At 31.2% G+C, this 18,243-nt stretch overlaps 1 protein-coding gene across 1 annotated transcript; it reads left to right on the forward strand.

The window, feature by feature from the left end:
- The first annotated feature begins 13,649 nt into the window (after positions 1–13,649).
- LOC129880002 (uncharacterized protein At1g26090, chloroplastic) lies at positions 13,650–18,240 on the forward strand. Its single transcript, XM_055953799.1, has 7 exons — positions 13,650–14,042; positions 15,901–16,044; positions 16,147–16,221; positions 16,316–16,509; positions 16,590–16,761; positions 16,838–17,248; positions 17,799–18,240. The coding sequence occupies exons 1-7, from the start codon at positions 13,785–13,787 to the stop codon at positions 17,928–17,930; spliced, it is 1,386 nt and encodes a 461-aa protein (XP_055809774.1). The 5' UTR covers positions 13,650–13,784; the 3' UTR covers positions 17,931–18,240.
- The last annotated feature ends 3 nt before the right edge of the window (positions 18,241–18,243 follow it).

The raw sequence follows: 18,243 nt of genomic DNA on the forward strand, positions 1-18,243 counted from the left end.
ATATATATTTATTGTTAGCTTGAAAACATATATATGAGAATGTCATGATCATTTTAAAAATTAATCTTACTATATGATGTATAATAAAACTCTTGCTAGAAAATCATGATATCAAAATTAGGTTTTCTTTTGTTTTCTATATATCTGGTGTCCAGTAATCGCTTTGAAATCTGATTAATCATATTTTAGTGTATGAAAGTTCCATTTTAGGGATAAACACTTTTTATCAACGGCGACGACTTTATTTTCAAAACTTTAACTCAAAATTACTGATTAATGATGAACGGGCAAAATTAAGTTTGGTGAGTTGTGTGAAAGAAAGTTGTCAAGGGAGAACATGAGTAGATGTAACGGCACGGCAAATAGAGAGGAATATAGACTACTTATAAGCTAACATCATAATTATTAGTATGAAATTAATTGATGTTGTTGGTTAGTATATAGTTGAAGGCTAAATGTGCAGTGCACGTGAAAAGTTGGGTAAATATGTATTAGCAACATACACTAAAGCCCCATGATACCTAAAGGTTTGTCTCCAAACACGTCCTAACTTTTTTCTATTGTAATGCACTAGATTTTAATCAGAGAAAGAATTAAGATTTTGATTTATTGTAGATTCTGAATTCTACAAAAGATAACGTATTAAATTTATATTAAGTGAACTTAATTGATACAAATATGTATAAAATATCTACGCTAAAGTTTTTTAAATTTCTGTTGAATTTTGTAAGCATAATGATATCTCCACCTCTAATTTTACATGAATATCATATATGAAACACAAAAGTATTCATCGCAAAGACTTATTATTTAGTGGTATCAATGAGAATTTCTCACATAATAGGTGTGGATTCAATTCTCAATATTGATCTCGTCTTCATGCCCCTTCCCCTATCTCCCGGGAACGAAAACATTCATTTCAGTATTCTACTAAAAAATCTCATAATTAATGTAAAGTAAAAGTTTAAAATTCTAATATATATTTTTTGAAATAAATTTAAAAAAGAAAAAGAGTGTCGCATAAAATGAAATCAGAGGAATTTTGGGTCTTTCTTCTAAGGGTTTAGGTACTTTTTGAGAGGAAAAAATTATTTATTTGACATATAGTAGACATATATCTAGCAATTTCATTCCATTTAATCAAATTGTCTTGATGAACTTTTTCATATATAAAGAATTAACAGTATTCTTGTAAAGGACCAAAATCTCAACTTCGTTAAGAGCTATATATTTTCCACTTGGTGTCTAGTATCTGTATTAAGACTCGACTACATTTGAATTCGTGCATAAAAAGCTCATCATTTCTGAAAGCGAGGACTCTCCTAAGCTAGCGGTGCTTTAATTTCTCTTAAACAAATCTCAGATAGTAATATTTCTGAATGAAATAGAACAGGAAAAAGTTTTGACATGATGAAAATTAATTGCTTGAGAATGCATAATCCATCCATTGCAAAAATATATGCAATTATGTTGAATCTTATAAATGTTAGAAATGTGACATTGAAGTTTAGACAACAATTCACTTTTGAGCTAGTAAATTTTTTATTATTCATGAATCATGATGGTGATGTTTGTCCAGAAAAACTTACTTTCTTGCGTGAAAATATTAAATGATTAGCGGCAGGTAATATTCTATTAATTAGTAGCTTTCTGTTTTTTAATTAGAAAGGACGATACACAAAATATATTGAGTTTATACAGGATTCCGGGAAGAATCACATCTTAACTCTTAAGGAGTGTGTGACGTTAACAACGCGTCTATCCTAATATAAGCATTTAGTGGTTGCTTTCACTGTTCAAATCCGTCAGTTATGAGTTGCACAAATACAAATTTACTGTTGAAAATTAAATTTAATTACTATTTCTCCATCTAAATTTTAGTAGTTACTATAGCTCTAAAATAATTATTCCTTTAAGAATTAAAGATTAGATTACAATTATTTCAAAGTATATTCTAAACTGCATAATATTTAAGAAGAAGAAATTAAAAAAAATATTTAAAAGATCGCCCCTACTTATAAGCTGTTTTCAACTTATAAACTGCTTAAAATAAGTTCATCCAAATAAACCCAACTATTTATTGGGGCTTATTTTAAGCACAAAATGACTTTAAGTTAGCCAACCAAACACCAAAAAAAACTAAAAATAGCTTATAAGCAGCTTATAAGCCAATCCAAACGGCCTCTAGATCTTATCATTCAATATACTTAAAGCCAAGCACCAAGCATAGGCTTTGATTTTAATTCTTATAAAGCGTTATAGCTAATTTGATTTTTCTCTCCCATTTACAAGACAAAATAATTGGAAAAAAATATCCAATTGTGAGATAGAAATGAGTACAAGTTGAAGGTGCAATAACACTCGTGGAAAAGAAAATGAAGTTTTTATTTTGTATTCATCACAAATGTTTTTCATAATCATGGTATTCGGATCAGTTTTATCGTCGTACCTCGACTAATTTTACGAGATATTTATCATCTTCCATCAACATTATATGTATTAAATAACTCTGTCCAACAATATTAAAACGGATAGAAATAAATCAGTTAGTAGTATATTTTTTTGTCTCTACTAAATTGTGTCAAGCATGGGCACGTCCAAACAGAGATCAGGTGTTCATAACTAAAAAGAGAATCCTCTAGAGGTTAACAAATCTTATTTTTGTTATAAGATTTTTTAGAAAACATGATTAAATTAGCATACAAAGAATTGTAAATAAAACACAAAAGATCTTTGTAGGTGTCATTTTAATTTGTTAGCTAAAAAAAGGTATAATAAACTATATTACAAAGGAACAAAAAGGAAGATGATGTCTTTCTGTCCCACCTTTCCTCCTAATAGAAAGTTAATTAATTGACTCTTAACCTTCTCATTGGTGGAACGAATTAATTAAAGTGAAATGGCACTTCTAGACTCTAGAAGTCTAGAAGATGATCATGATTTTTTTAGGGGAGAAAATACCATAACTAAAGTTTGATATGATAATAAATAATGAAAATAAATTGTACACAAGAATTTTACGTGGAAACCCCTCAAACAGATAGAGGGGAAAAACCACGGGGTAAAAGGATTTTACTATGATAATATGGGAGTACACTGCTCTCAAATACAAGGAAAAAACAACAATAAACACTTCTCTCTTGTAAAAGGAATAACTCACCAAAAAGGACACTCAAGACTACAATATTAATCTTGGTGTATAACTCTCTTTGTGTTCTTACTCTTTTGGATTGTATTTTTGTGGGATAATCTAAATGAGGGCAAGAGACCCTCTATTTATAGGAATATGGAAACGCGTAAAATATGCGCTTTCGTGTAAAATATGTGTTTTCTTGTCAAAAGTTGCTAAATGAGGCAACAACTTTTGAAACGCGTAAAATACGGATTTTCTTCTTGGATGGTGCATGTATACCTCCCTTTTTGACTTTCTTGCATTTTCCCACTTGAAGATTTAATTGAGAATCAATTAAGTCTTCACACCATCCTTTCTACCCGATTACTGCAATGTTACATTTCTGTTAGGCCAATAGAAGATCAACACCATATAAATTTGTTACTGTTGATCGGCTTCGTAAACATATCTGCTAGGTTGTCATTAGTGTGAATTTTCTAAATGTCCAAACTGCCTTCTTCACTTTCTCACGAACTAAGTGATATTGAACTCATATGTGTTTTGTCCTTGACTGAAATATCGAATTCTTTGCAAGATGCAAAGCGCTCCGACTGTCACAAAACAGAGCAACCTTCTCTTGTTTGTGCCTGAGCTCCTCCAGTAACATCTGTATCCATATTGCCTCTTTGCTAGCTAGTGTAGCTTCTACATATTCTGCTTCTGTCGTAGATGTAGTCACGATAGATTGCAGTTTTAAAACTCAGCTTACAGCTCCTCCTGCAAGAATAAGCACATAACCTATGGTAGACTTGCTTTTATCAAGATCATCTGCATAATCTAAATCAACATATAAACACATAATCTGTGGTGGACTTGCTTTTATCAAGATCATCTGCATAATCTAAATCAACATAACCTTTAATAGTAAAGTCTAATCCTCCATAACACATTGCAACATCTGAGGTATCCTTAGTATATCTCAGGATCCTCTTAACAGTAATCTAATGCTCTCTACCAGGATTAGTCATGTATAGACTAACCACTCCCACTGCTTGTGCAATGTCAGGTCTTATACATACCATGATGAACATTAAACTTTCCACTGCTGATGCATATGATACTCGAGACATCTACATCCTCTCTGCTTTATTGCTAGGACTCATACTTCAGGATAACTTGAAATTAATAGAAAGTGGGGTAGAAATTGACTTACAGTCTTGCATCTTAAAGCGTCGCAAGAATTTCTTCAATTAGTTCTCTTGAGAAAGCCAAATCTTTCTATTATTTCTGTCTCGATGAATTTGCATTACTAGAATCTTATTTGCTAGTCACAAGTCCTTCATTTCAAACTCCCTAGCCAATTGTGCCTTTAAATTTATGAGACAATCTTTGTTGGGGTCTACTACCAATATGTCATCAATATACAACAGCAAAATAATAAAATTGCCATCACCAAATCTCTTGTAATAAACACAAGGATCTTAACTATGTCTGTTGTATCCAAGGCTTATAATGAAGGAATTAAATCTCGTATACCAACACCTTAACGCCTGTTTGAGACCGTATAGAGATTTGTTCAACCTACAAATCAAGTTTTTTTTTCCCTTTTATTCAAAACTTTGTAGTTGGAACATGTAAATTTCTTCTTCAAGCTCTCCATGAAGAAATGCAGTTTTGACATCTAACTGCTCCAAGTATAAGTCAAATATAGCACACATTGTCAGAACTATTTGAATTATTGTGATTCGAACTACCAGAGAAAATATCTCATTGAAGTTTATACCTTCTTTCTGAGTGAATTCTTTTACCACCAATCTTGTACGATACTTCTCCACTTGATCATTACCATTGTGTTTGATCTTGTAGACCCATTTATTTCCAATGGCCTTCCTTCCTTGGGGTAATTCAAGAAGATCCCATGTTTTATTTTTATGAAGAGCTTCAATTTCTTCTCGCATTGCTGCCATCCACAGAGATGATTCTTGGCCTTTCATAGCCTCATAAAAAGTTGATGGCTCTCCATCCTCTGTTAATAGACAATATGCAACATTGCCCTTCATAGAATAATCTGAGTGTCAAGCTGGTTCTCTTCTCTCCCTAGTTGACCGTCGAATTTGTGGAGTTTCAATCTCAGCTTGCTCTTGTTCTTCATGCTCTGATGCTGCTTCAGAAAAAATTGGAACTTCTTCTATTTTTTCAATTTCAACTGTAGTAGTCTCTGATTTTTCTTTCGAAGTGTTACCTTCTTTTGCTTGTATCTTGTTATTAATAAATACAACATCCCTGCTGATTATCACATTGTGGGTAGTGGGATCCCACAGGTGATACCCCTTGACTCCATGAACATACCCTAAGAAAATGCATTCCCTGGATTTCAAATCCAACTTCGATTTTTCTTAGGTGTTATACATAACATAAGTAGGACTTTCGAATATATGTAAACAAGAATAATCAATTGATTTTTCTGTCCACATCTTTATTGGCGTTTTCAGATCAATTGCGGTTGATGGTGATCGATTGATCACATAACAGACGATTTTGACTGCTTCTGCCCAGAATGATTTTTCCAATCCTGTAGTTGCCAACATAGCTTTTTTTCATTCCAATAAAGTTCTGTTCATCCGCTCTGCTGCTCCATTTTGTTGTAGAGTATATGCCACTGTAAACTATCTTTTAATACCTTTTTATTTATAGAAGTTATCAAATTCATCACTAGTGTATTCTCTTTCATTATCTGTCCTCAAACATTTGATCTTTTTTCTCAGATTCAAGTTTCACCCATACTTTAAACTCTTTGAAAATCAGAAAAATATTTGTTTTTCTCTTGATTGGATATACCCAACTTTTTTTGGAGTAATTGTCGATAAATGATACAAAATATTTCGCTCCTCCTAGGGACTCCGTCGATGCTTGTCAGACATCAGAGTGGACCAAATCGAGCATTTCCTTGCTTTTAGCAGAGGAACTGCTAAACTTCAGTCTATGTTGCTTACTGGTAACACAATGCTCACAAAAGGATAGTGAAATCTTTTTAAACCCTGGAAGAAACTTTTGCTCAGCAAGAATCTTCAAATCCCGTTCCGATATATGGCCAAGTTTACGATGTCACATCATGTTTCCTTGTTCAAATGAACTTGCTGACGAGGTTGATGTTTCTCCTTCTTGGTGTGTTTCACCTTTAAGCACATATAGATTTGCAGCAAGTTTTTTCGCTTTCATCACTAAAAGCGCTCCTTTTGATATTTTCATGATTCCACCATGAGTCTTATATGAACATCCATTATCATTTAATTATCCCAAAGACAATAGATTTTTTCTCAAGTCTTTTACATGTCGTACCTCTTGGATGGTGCGTACTGTGCCATCATACATCTTTATTTTGATGGACCCAATACCAATAACATCCAGTCCCTTCTATTTTGCAGCCTATTATTGTAAATTACGAAAATAAAGTATTCAAAGTATTGATGTGTTCAGTAATTGACATAGACTCTGCCATTCGAAGAGTATACAATCTTTTTTTTAAGAAGATTTTATTATGAAAAGACTTGGCCTCGTACAATCCCGTAAGAGTATCTCATATTTCCTTCACCGTCCGTTTTTCAGTCATACTAGACAACACTTGATCAGCTAGAGTGTAGATCAGCAACTACGTTGTTGTCTATGTCATTCCACTTGCTGTCATCAGTAAAGTCTGTGGGTCTGCCTTCAATTGCAATTAATCAATTATTTTTTCTCAATATCACTCTTATTTTCAATTTCCACAATGAGAAATTAGTCTCATTGAATTTCTCAAGGTCAAAGTTTGTTGTACTCGACATTGTTATTTGCTTCACCCTTTTAGATTATTTTTGAATATTTTTGTGAACAATCGTGACAAACTGTACCGTCACCAAAATTTACTATTCACATGAATAGTACTTTTTATCAAATTTTATTATTCACAAAATTACTATTCTCAGATAGTACCTTCGCATAAAACAGACAGAATAACCGAGGGTTATGATACCACTATTAGGGGGAGAAAGCACCACAACTAAAGTTTGATATGATAATATATAATGAAAATAAATTGGACATGAGAATTTTACATGGAAACCCCTCAAACAGATAGAGGGGAAAAAACCACAGGGTAGAAGGATTTTACGGTAATATGGGAGTGCACTACTCTCAAATACAAGGAGAAAACAACAATAAACATTACTCTCTTGTAAAAGGAATAACTCACTAAAGAGGACACTCAAGACTACAATATTAATCTTGGTGTATAACTTTCTTTGTGTTCGTACTCTTTTGGATTGTATTTTTGTCGGATGATCTAAATGAGGGAAAGAGACCCTCTATTTATAGGAAATTGAAAACGCGTAAAATATGCGTTTTCGTGTAAAATACGCGTTTTCTTGTCAAAAGTTGCTAAATGAGGCAACAATTTTTAAAACGCGTAAAATACGCATTTTCTTCTTGGACGGTGCATGTGCACCTCCCTTTTTCACTTTCTTACATTTTTTACTTTTTGATATCTGGTATTTTATTGAAGTTCGACTAAATTTAAATTTACGTTGAAAATTTCATATTTAGGGTAAAAAGCTCCCTAACTAATAAATGTGACTATGTATCCAACGGGGCTCAAATTAAAAATCTTTAATTAAGAATAAAAGAATATTTACTACTCCATCACTTGCCTTTGGATTATCATTGCTTTTACCATCTCAGTTAGGACATGAATCACGATCCGTTCACTTTCCTTCTAATAATTTTTTAAAAAAACTTTTAAGAGTCTTAAGGTATGTTTGGTACAAAGAAGAAAGGTTTTCCAATAAAAATATTTTATTAATAATTTTTTGAATTAATAAGTATTTATTTTTATTTTTTAGTTTTTAGAGTTTGATAATTAGTCAAATAAAATTGTTTCAAGATCATTTTATATAATCAAGAAAAATAGTATGAGATTGGGGTCGGGGTGAGGAGGAAAATGATGAATTTGAAATGCCATTGATAAAACTTGTTTCCCTAAATTTCACTGAGATAAAACTTTATATTTGTAGTTTGATTCATATTGTTTGAGGGTCGAGGATAAAATAGTAATCTTTTCTTTCTAACAAGAAATAATATTAGACTAAAAATTTAATTAAAGGCAATATTGCTCAATTTTGAATAACATTAAAGCAAAAGTCATAATTGCAAATTATTTCGATCTTAGACTCACCACACGCTGATTTTGACACGTGGATAATCAAACATGCACAAGAAATTTTAAAGCTAAATTAATTTATTCGTGTTGCTTTTCTATTTAGTCCGTTAAAAAAATATATTTTTTGATAAATTTTTAATTCTAACATTTCACTTAATATATATAAATATAAAATTAAAAAATATTTGACTATATTTTACATATTATTACTTTAATAACACAAAATTTGAAACGGAGCTAGTAGAATATATGTTTTTGAGGTGATGATGTTTGGAGTGCATGTTAACTACTAGTACTACAAGATTTGCCAATTTCTTATCATGGGAAGCACGTAGAATCACAAAAAAAATGTCTCACTAAGACTACTATCAATAGTATGATACCACCTATTTATGTATTCTCGAATTTGAGCTTTTGATAAAATGAAAAAGATCTTATTGAAAACTCATTTTTAGAAATTTTGCAATATGCATATATATATTCAAATAATCAGCTTTCAGTACGAATATCACATATTCTAGAGGAAAAAAAAAGAGAGGCAATTATAAGGATTTTTCGATGACATCACAATTTTAGTATACATATAAAAAGGAATTAGAAAGATATACGTGCAAATTTATTTTCTGATTCGATACTTGAATTAGAGCATGATTAAATCTGATTTGCACTGAAAAATTCCATATCGTAGGGATAAAACCTTTTTTTAACAAAGATTTGAATTCAAAACCTCTAATTAAGAATGATAGATTATTTAACTCTCCACTATTACGTTCATATTGTTATACTGACAGTATTTAATTTATTTGCAATGCAATGCAACAAAAAAAAAGTTCCCCCTTTATACGTTAGAAAGTTAACGGATTTTATTGAATAAGTTAAAAAAATGTTTTTAATTACTTTAAATAAAAACTTAATCAAGAAGAAATTATAAGTTGTTCCTTTTTGCAAGCCGTCTCCTGATCATCAGCCATAATTAGATGGTAGCTGTTAATTATTTAGTAATTACATTATAAAATTGAATTTAACTAACATATACCGTCAATATTAAATAATTTTTATACTATTAGATTATTTATTTACTTACCGTATATATAAAATATCATATTTTAAGAAGGTCTACCTCTAAATATCATTTGATGATTTTGACAATATAAAAGATTGTTTACCTTAACGGTGCATAAAAATTAAAGTCTATAAATTCTAGAGTGTATATATATATATATATATATATATATATATTTTTTAAAAATGAGAGTTGGTGACTTTTAATTTGACGATATTTGGAATGTTGTTCACTTAATAATGAACAGATTTATGGTATAATTATATTGACCTAATCCAAACTTAAATAATTGATACACACGTCTTCAATGATATAAACAATGAAAATAGTGCTTGAATTGGTCAAATATAAATTTGTAATTAAAATATATATACATTAATAAAGCATGAGTTAGTAAAGACTTAGTAAAAATTCATTAGTTGTTAAACTTGTTAAAAGTCTTCAAAGAAACAAACCATGAAATAATTTCTTAAACAAAAGTGATTTTCTTTCGTCATGTAATTTTTGACTAAAATACGAAAACACTATATAAAACCTCATAAGTTTAATGATTGAGTTATTAAAATAATTCCAATGCAAAAATTAAGGTTGAAATTTTTTCCCAACCTCGCAACTACTATAAGTATAGGTTGAAATCACTCCCCCCATAAAATAAAATATCGTTTAAGTTATATGCACTAATGATATACAAATTTAATTATACTATCAATATATCACGTCCAATTATAAAAGATTGCTTTCCATTAATTATTAAGGTTATTAATTAATATTTGAATCAAAGACTTACCTGCAATTATCTTTTTAAGTGCTCTATAAATATTTGTTATATTATCAGTACATCAAAATTTATATTATTTATATTGAATAAAATAAAACCCCTCCCCCTTCCCCACCCCTCCCCCACTCCCACCCCACCCCCAATTTATATACTCCTTACTCTTCAAGACTTTTAACCATTTCTTTAATTTCTTCTTCTTCCAACTTAGAAATATCAAAGTACCATAATTTTATTTAATATGGTTCGTCCAATATTATTGTCAAGAATTAGTGGTGATAATTTATGTACTTCCATGCCATTAGCAATTGGTTTATTTTTTTCAATGATAGCCATTGTAGCACTATGTGCTAAACATGCAAAAAAAAAATCAAAAAAATCCATGTCTAATATTAATGAATCCAAAATTGTTCCAAAGTTGTCACCATTACATAACATGACCAAAAAAGGCGGTGAAGAATCCAGTGAAGTGACCGGAAAAGTGGCCGGAGAACAAAAGGGTTTGTGGCAAAAGGCAATTATAATGGGTGAAAAATGTCAACCACCACAATTTTCAGGTGTTATATATTATGATTCTTTTGGAAATAGGGTTTCTGAACTTCCAAGATCACCAAGAGCTAGTCCATTGCCAAGATATGCTTGCTAGTCATTATTTTAGCTTATACAAAATTTTGTTTATTTTTCTTTATTTGAATTGCAAAATGTATGGTGCACGAGGTAGGGATAGGGTCTGCATACGTACACTATATTCTCTTCAGATTTTCATTTGTAGGATTATACTGAGTATATTGATATATGATGCGCTTATATGAGTTTTCCACTTTTCCTTCTTCATATATTTTGTTGGATTTTCTAAGTTAGTTTCTCGTATGAACTGTTTAGCGTTACTTATTATAATATTCAAATAATTGAAATTTACGTTATAATACTTAATTTTATCAATTATTATTATTGTTATTAGTGTGATTATAAATATGTTTTTAATTTTTATTTGTTATATAATGGCTAAAATTCAATAACCATATATGAAATTAACTAGGGATTCTCTCTCTCTCTCTTTTTCTCTCAAGTTTGTTTGTTTGTTATTTTATTTAGGTTCCGCAAATTATTTCATTCATGTAATTTATTATTAAACTTTTGAGAAAATCAAAGAGGAGTTTAATATAACTTTTCATAAAATAATAATAAAAAAACTCTTTTAATAAAAATGACACCATTTCGGAATTGATTTGGAGCATTATAACTTTTTGATCGCAAATTCCAATTCAATTATAAGAATTTTAAATATATAAGTACAAAAGGTAAATGCCTTTTCATTGGACCACGTTTGCATAATACATAAAGATGTAACACATAAAAAATTAAAAATAGTGCCAAATTAGTTTTGATATCAACAATTTGTTAATTATATTGTTGGTGTTTGTGATACTAATAAAGGATTCTCCAATATAAAAAGATTTGGTGAACTTTAAACAAAATTAGTTGAACGAAAAAAAGTAATTATTCTTTTAATATTTTAATTAGTGAAACTTTCTTTGCTTTTATCATTGTTACTTAAACAGTTGAAAAAGTTTGTTAACAATAAAAATTATCAGAAATGACTTATAGAATCAAGATGAATTTTTCAATATTTATCTAGTACCTCATGTACGAAGGAAAGTATTTCGTACTAATTCTAATGAGTTTGTAAGACTAAATAATCGATATATGTGACTTGTGATTAATATAGAGCTCCTAAAGCTCAATGTATTACCATTGCTATGATGAATAAAATTAGAAATGACGACCTATGATTAGGGTTTTACAAGGCAAATCGATAAACCGCACCAAATCGACAAACCGAATCAAATCGGAAAAAAAACCCGACTAGTGGTTTGGTTTGACTTGGTTTGGTGTTTGGAAAAAAAATCCGACCATTATAAGGTTGGTTTGGTTTTAACTTAAAAAAGTCAAACTGAACCCAAACCGACATGATTATAGATATACTACTTTTAAATTATGTTATACATAAAAATATTTATTAAAATGTAATTTATAAATATTTTTAAAAAAAAAATCATAATTTTTGTTTTCTTTCTTACATTTAGATTTGGACTTGAGAAGCCCATCTAAATAATATACAAAAAAACTCATCTTATAAAGTTATATTATAAAGTTAAATCTTCAAATAGTGTTCTGCCTCCATCTTATATGTTGATATTTTGTAATAGAACTCTTTTTAAGAAGCACTGCTCTGTGCTTTTTATTAGATACTATGAAAAACCCGAGAAACCCGAAAAAATCCGAAAAAACCCAAAAAAATCCGAAAAAACCCCAAAAAATTGATATCGAAAAACCCGACTTTTATTGGTTTGGTTTGGTTTATAGATTTAATAACCCGACACAAATAGTTTGGTTTGATTTGTAAAAAATCTGAACCAACCCGGTCCATGTACACCCCTACCTATGATAATGATCGCAAACATGACAGATATGTATATATATTTATTAGAGAACTTCTAATTCTAAATAATCTCTAATTTACCTTAAAAGACAGAGAATTTGTTATAAGTAATAAAGTGAAATAAGTCCAGCAAAAAAAATCTATAGGATTCACATAATTAACTCCAACTAGTCATTAAGGCAAGTTTTTTGATTGATTGATTAATTAATTGTAACTAATAATTTTTTTAACTAATCAAATTCAAATACTACAGTTTCTCAATATGTATTTATCATGTTTAATGGATAAAATATGGAGTACCATGTATCGTTCTTGTTGACATTTATTTGAAAGGGTAAAAGTTGGGTAATGTAAAATTTTACTTCAAGGAGCAAAGTAAACAATTTGACTTTTAACTCAATCAATATTTAGAATTAGTCAAATCTATCTAAATTTTTGTTTATTGCAGAGATGTCAGATTCAATTTCTGAAAATAAGTAAAATAATTTTTTAATGAATTTTACACAATACAAATTCAAATTAATCAATGCTTCAAAACATAATTCACGTGAATGAGAAATAAATCTATTTAATCCGAGATCTCTGGAATAAACAAAAACAAATAAAATACAGAGTTACTGGAATTTATCGTGTTAGTACAAGGACCAATCTGTGAAATTTGAGGAGAAAAATTTGGTCAAATACCTTATTTTTTAAAAATGAAATACTTTTTTGAAAAAATAATAAATACTTGTTGCCTCCTAATATTTGATAGAACAAGTTTTAAGTTTTAACTTTAGAGTATCAAAATTGTTATGCACAAGGGACTATTTTGAACCAAATCTCAAATATAATAGGCTATTTTTGTTATAATTTCTATCCTAATTTACATGGTCTTATTTTTATTTTAGTTTATTTAGGAAAGAATGTTATTTTTTATATTTAAATAAAATTTACTTTTATGAAATAATTTATAACCACTTAAATATTTATTTATTTTATTCACATTTTAACTAAAAATTTCGAATTTAAATGTTGAATATAATAATGCTAACTTTCAAATAAAGGCCTAAAAAAGATAATTTTGGTATCCAGTGAAATGGTGATGCATAAGTTGAGGACGAGTGACTAGTACCAGAAAAATAGCCTAATCACTCATCTCCTTCAGCTTTCAACAATCTCAATTCAATTGCCGATATTGAATCTGATAATCTCTGAAAAATGTCGAGTTCCACTATGCAAATTTTAACAGCATCTTCATTATTCTCCACTCAAAAGAATCCGTTTTCTGAATTTTTCAACCAGTCAGTGAAAAAGATGAAATCTCCAGCTAAAACAAGAAGAAGAAGGACATCAAGAATGGAGATTTTGGCCATGGCTAGTGATGATTCAGCTAAAATTGAAAAACCCACTAAGCTAATTACCTTTTTGGGTAAAGGGGGTTCTGGGAAAACCACTTCTGCCATTTTTGCTGCTCAGGTTTGTCAATTAAGTGTACAATTTTGCTACAAAGATTCTAACTTTATGTTCTATTCTATCTTTTATAAGCTGTTGTTGTTTTGGTTGGAAATTTGGGGTTTTGTTGATTCTTTTTAAATCTGTTGGGACTGAATTAGAGTTGTATTGATAGAAAATGTGGGGTTGTATTCATGCTTCTTTAATCATTTTTTTTGGGTTCCCATTCAGTGTACGGTACCCTCATTGGGATTCGTGCCAAGATTTGGGGTAAAACGCCCTCTTATAAAGGTGACGGTGTAATCTGGGAATTCGAACATGAGACTTCTTATTAAGGATGATGCAGGAGGTTTTTGTTGGTGCTTCTTTAATCACTTTGGACTGAATTGAAGTTGACAATTTTTCTATCACTGGTTTCTGTGAGAGGATAAGAACTGTTTATTTGTTGGATATGTGAAAAAAGATTACTTTCATTTTCTCTATGTAGAATTTGTATATTAGTATTGAATTTTGCTTGTACAAGGTGTATGAGTTTTTATTGAATTAGATTAGATGAAAACAGGAGATTCCCAATCTGTATGGTGTACTCGAAGTAGAAATGTAGTTGAGTAAAACTTGAATTTAAAGGTCAAGATTCATACACTTAAATTCTGAGTATAGAAATCAAGAGAAGATGACGACTTTCTGTTTGTAAGAAATAAAGATTTGGTTATTTGATTATTTTTTTTTTTGGGAATGAGAGCATTCTCTGATTTGTTGCTTGTAAACGTCAGTCAAAGGACGTAATGCTTATTTTTGCGTACTCTAGTAGCTATTTGTGCATCATGGTTAAAGTTGTTAAATGCTATATAGTCTCACTGTTGAAAGAATATTTAGCTTTGGAGTTGAATAGTTTTGTTCATTTCTTGTTTTGAAGAGAGAGGCAATTGAACTTTTACCAAAACTAAGTAAAGATTGAGTTTTTCTGTTGACTGGAATATTTCTTTTAAACTGAGTCAAGCTATGATCTATGAGGTTTATGACAAGACAAAGTATATTCAACAAAGCTCAGAATAGAAGAATGTCATGATATGTCATCGCAGTTACTTTCATGATTTAGTTCATTTGTCTTCAACTGTCTTTTCTTTACAAACTGTTGACTTCAAGGAGGTATACCAATTTTTAGTTACATATTCACAATCAAAAGAGCATAGTTTCCAACTTCAATACTTTTATTCATGAAACTGCAAGGAAAGCACGAGCAAGACGACATTTTCTCTTGTCACGAGCTCATTCTCTTGTTTGTCAGAAGGAAAAGTCGTTACACTTTGTCTTCCCTTTTCTTTTCATATGACTCTGTGGGTGGTGTAGCAAAGAATGGAAAAAACATCTAGGAGTGCAGGGGAGGGAGTAGGAAATGAAGAAACCTCATGAATTTTTTAGAAGTTTGTTTCTGAGGGATCACCATAATGTTGTTCTTTTAGGTGACATTTTTTCTATAAAATATCTAGACAAAGCTATGTTCTGTACGTGAAGATGACACATACATTTAGTGCTCACACAATATAATATCACAATATTCATTGATCACTGCATCTCTGGCTTCATTTTCGTCTATAAATTTTGACAGCATGTTCTTCTATTTAGTGGTTTATAATCTTGGCTCTATCGCCTGGTTTTTGTTGTTTTTTCCTTTTTATTTTTCAGTAAATGCCTCTGATATTATTACATGTTCATCTAGTACTTGCACATAAAAATAAAGAGACATTCTGCATCAACCTTGAATCTGCTCATCTTTTCCCCTTTAAACCTTAACTAATACTGTATCATATCAGGAATTACGAGTCTCTCCTGCATATAATAAAGTTAGGTAGACTAACTAGCAAATTTCTTTTCTTACCAGCATTATGCAATGGCAGGGCTCAAAACCTGTTTGGTGATACATTCTCAAGATCCGACAGCTGAATATCTTCTGAATTGTAAGATCGGGACATCCCCAATAACATGTAACAACAATCTGTCAGCCGTTAGATTGGAAACTACAAAAGTCTGTTCCTGTTTAACCCCTACTTCACCTGTCTTCCTGCAATATTGAGATAATACATTTGGTTGCAATTCATTTAGGCTGAACAATCATCAGTAATTGCAGATGCTCCTTGAACCTCTCAATAAACTGAAGCAAGCAGATGCTCGTCTTAATATGACTCAAGGAGTTCTTGAAGGGGTGGGTATGTAACTTAGTGATGCATTTATCTGGCATTCTTTCGCCAGAAAATGGATGAGTCCCTCTTTGAGTAACTTTGTTCGAAATGTAGTAGGTGGTTGGAGAAGAGCTTGGAGTACTTCCTGGAATGGACTCCATATTTTCATCCCTAGCACTCGAGCGGCTTGTAGGATTTTTTGAAAATGTGGTTCAACAAAACAGCAAAAAAGAGAAATTTGACATTATTATATATGATGGAATGAGTACTGAAGAAACAATTAGGATGATTGGTGCGACCAGCAAAGCAAGGTTAGATCTTCTCCAAGACTTGTCAAATGCCTCTATGCCAAAACTGATGTGAAGTATCATATCACTATTTCCACGTGCAGATTATACTTAAAATATCTCCGCAATTTAGCTGAAAAAACTGATCTAGGAAGGCTGGCAAGTCCCTCACTTTTGAGACTTGTGGAAGAAGCCATGACTCTAAGCGGTAGAAATCTTAATCTGAATGGGAAAATGAGTTCAGAAATTTGGGACATTCTAGAACAAGTATTAGAGGTATGCCGCTACTAATCTGTTTTCAAGATACCATCTATTTCGAACTCTAAGGTTCTATTGATTTTGCATGCTGCAGAGAGGGTCTACAATATTTGCAGAACCGAAAAGGTTTGGTTGCTATGTTGTGGTGGATAGAAACAGCCCCGTGTCTATGGCTTCTGCTTTACGTTACTGGGGTTGCATAATCCAGGGTGGTGCACAGATTTCTGGTGCATTTTCTCTTGCATCGACAAATTCGAGTGGAGAAGTAGGGGCAACAATTGAGGATTTTTCACCTTTGCCTTCTGCTTTTGTTCCACATATCTCAGTGGGAGCCCATTTAGATTGGAACAAGATTATGCAGGATAGTCATAGCGAGAGTGCACGGAATCTTCTGACTGCAACAGCTCATAAGGCCAGTATTCCTTCGGTTATCTTTGATCCACCCAACAAAATTGTCACACTTCTCATGCCTGGTTTTGACAAATCAGAAATCAAGCTATATCAAGTATGTACTATGGTTTATTTCACCTTTCTGCATATGTCTATACTATGATGCCAAAAGTGATCCTCTTGTGAACTTCAATGCAATGAAATTCTTCACTAGATATTAATTTAGTAACAGATCTTAGTCAAATGCTTGATGGAGCATTTACTAATCGATAATTTCTGTAAGCATTTGCCATAAAAATTATCAAAAAGTGGTCGGCTTCTTCAGGGTGTAAGACTCACTTTACTGCAATGCACACTGACTATGAAACATTAAACAGATGCTTACATTTACATGAAGCACTATACTATATAGTTGAGCGATTAAGAACATTCCTAGCTTCTTGTTCTAGGATGTGATAAGATTTTTGCTGTTAATATAGCACATGAAAAGTTCTTCTGGCATCTAACTTGTTCCAGTTATCCGAGTTGAGAGTGTTAGACCCTTTGAAGCTACTACGATGACCAAAGGCTCATTGTTATTATTGTTCTCACCATCATCTTACAAGTCATGCTACTGAAAACCAAATTATATGGTGAAATTTATCAGAATTTCTGGCTATTTGCAGTTTAGAGGAGGGTCTGAGTTGTTGGTGGAAGCTGGTGATCAGAGACGTGTCATTCGTCTACCATCTCAACTTCAAGGGAAGGTTGGAGGTGCCAAATTTGCAGATAGAAGTCTTGTCATCACAATGCGATAGCAGATGAAACCAAGAAACCTCACCTACATATTTAGGTACACGCATGCAGAAAGAGTCACTTCAGATCAAATGTTGTAACATTCATTGATTTTATGAGTTTTTACATGGCCAAGCAGTAAATAAATCTTTTTTCCTATTTATATACATTATGGAGGTTGTCCATGTGAAATGGAGAAAAGGGTACTGATGATTGAGTCACTACAGACTAAATTCTCAAGTTTCTTGTAGACCATTTGTATGGCCATATCCAGAAGTCATCGTTGGGAATGACATTCTTCAAGTTTGAAGTTAATACGACTAAATTCTCAAATTT

Source organism: Solanum dulcamara, chromosome 2 (assembly GCF_947179165.1).
Source record: "Solanum dulcamara chromosome 2, daSolDulc1.2, whole genome shotgun sequence".
NCBI lineage: Eukaryota > Viridiplantae > Streptophyta > Magnoliopsida > Solanales > Solanaceae > Solanum > Solanum dulcamara.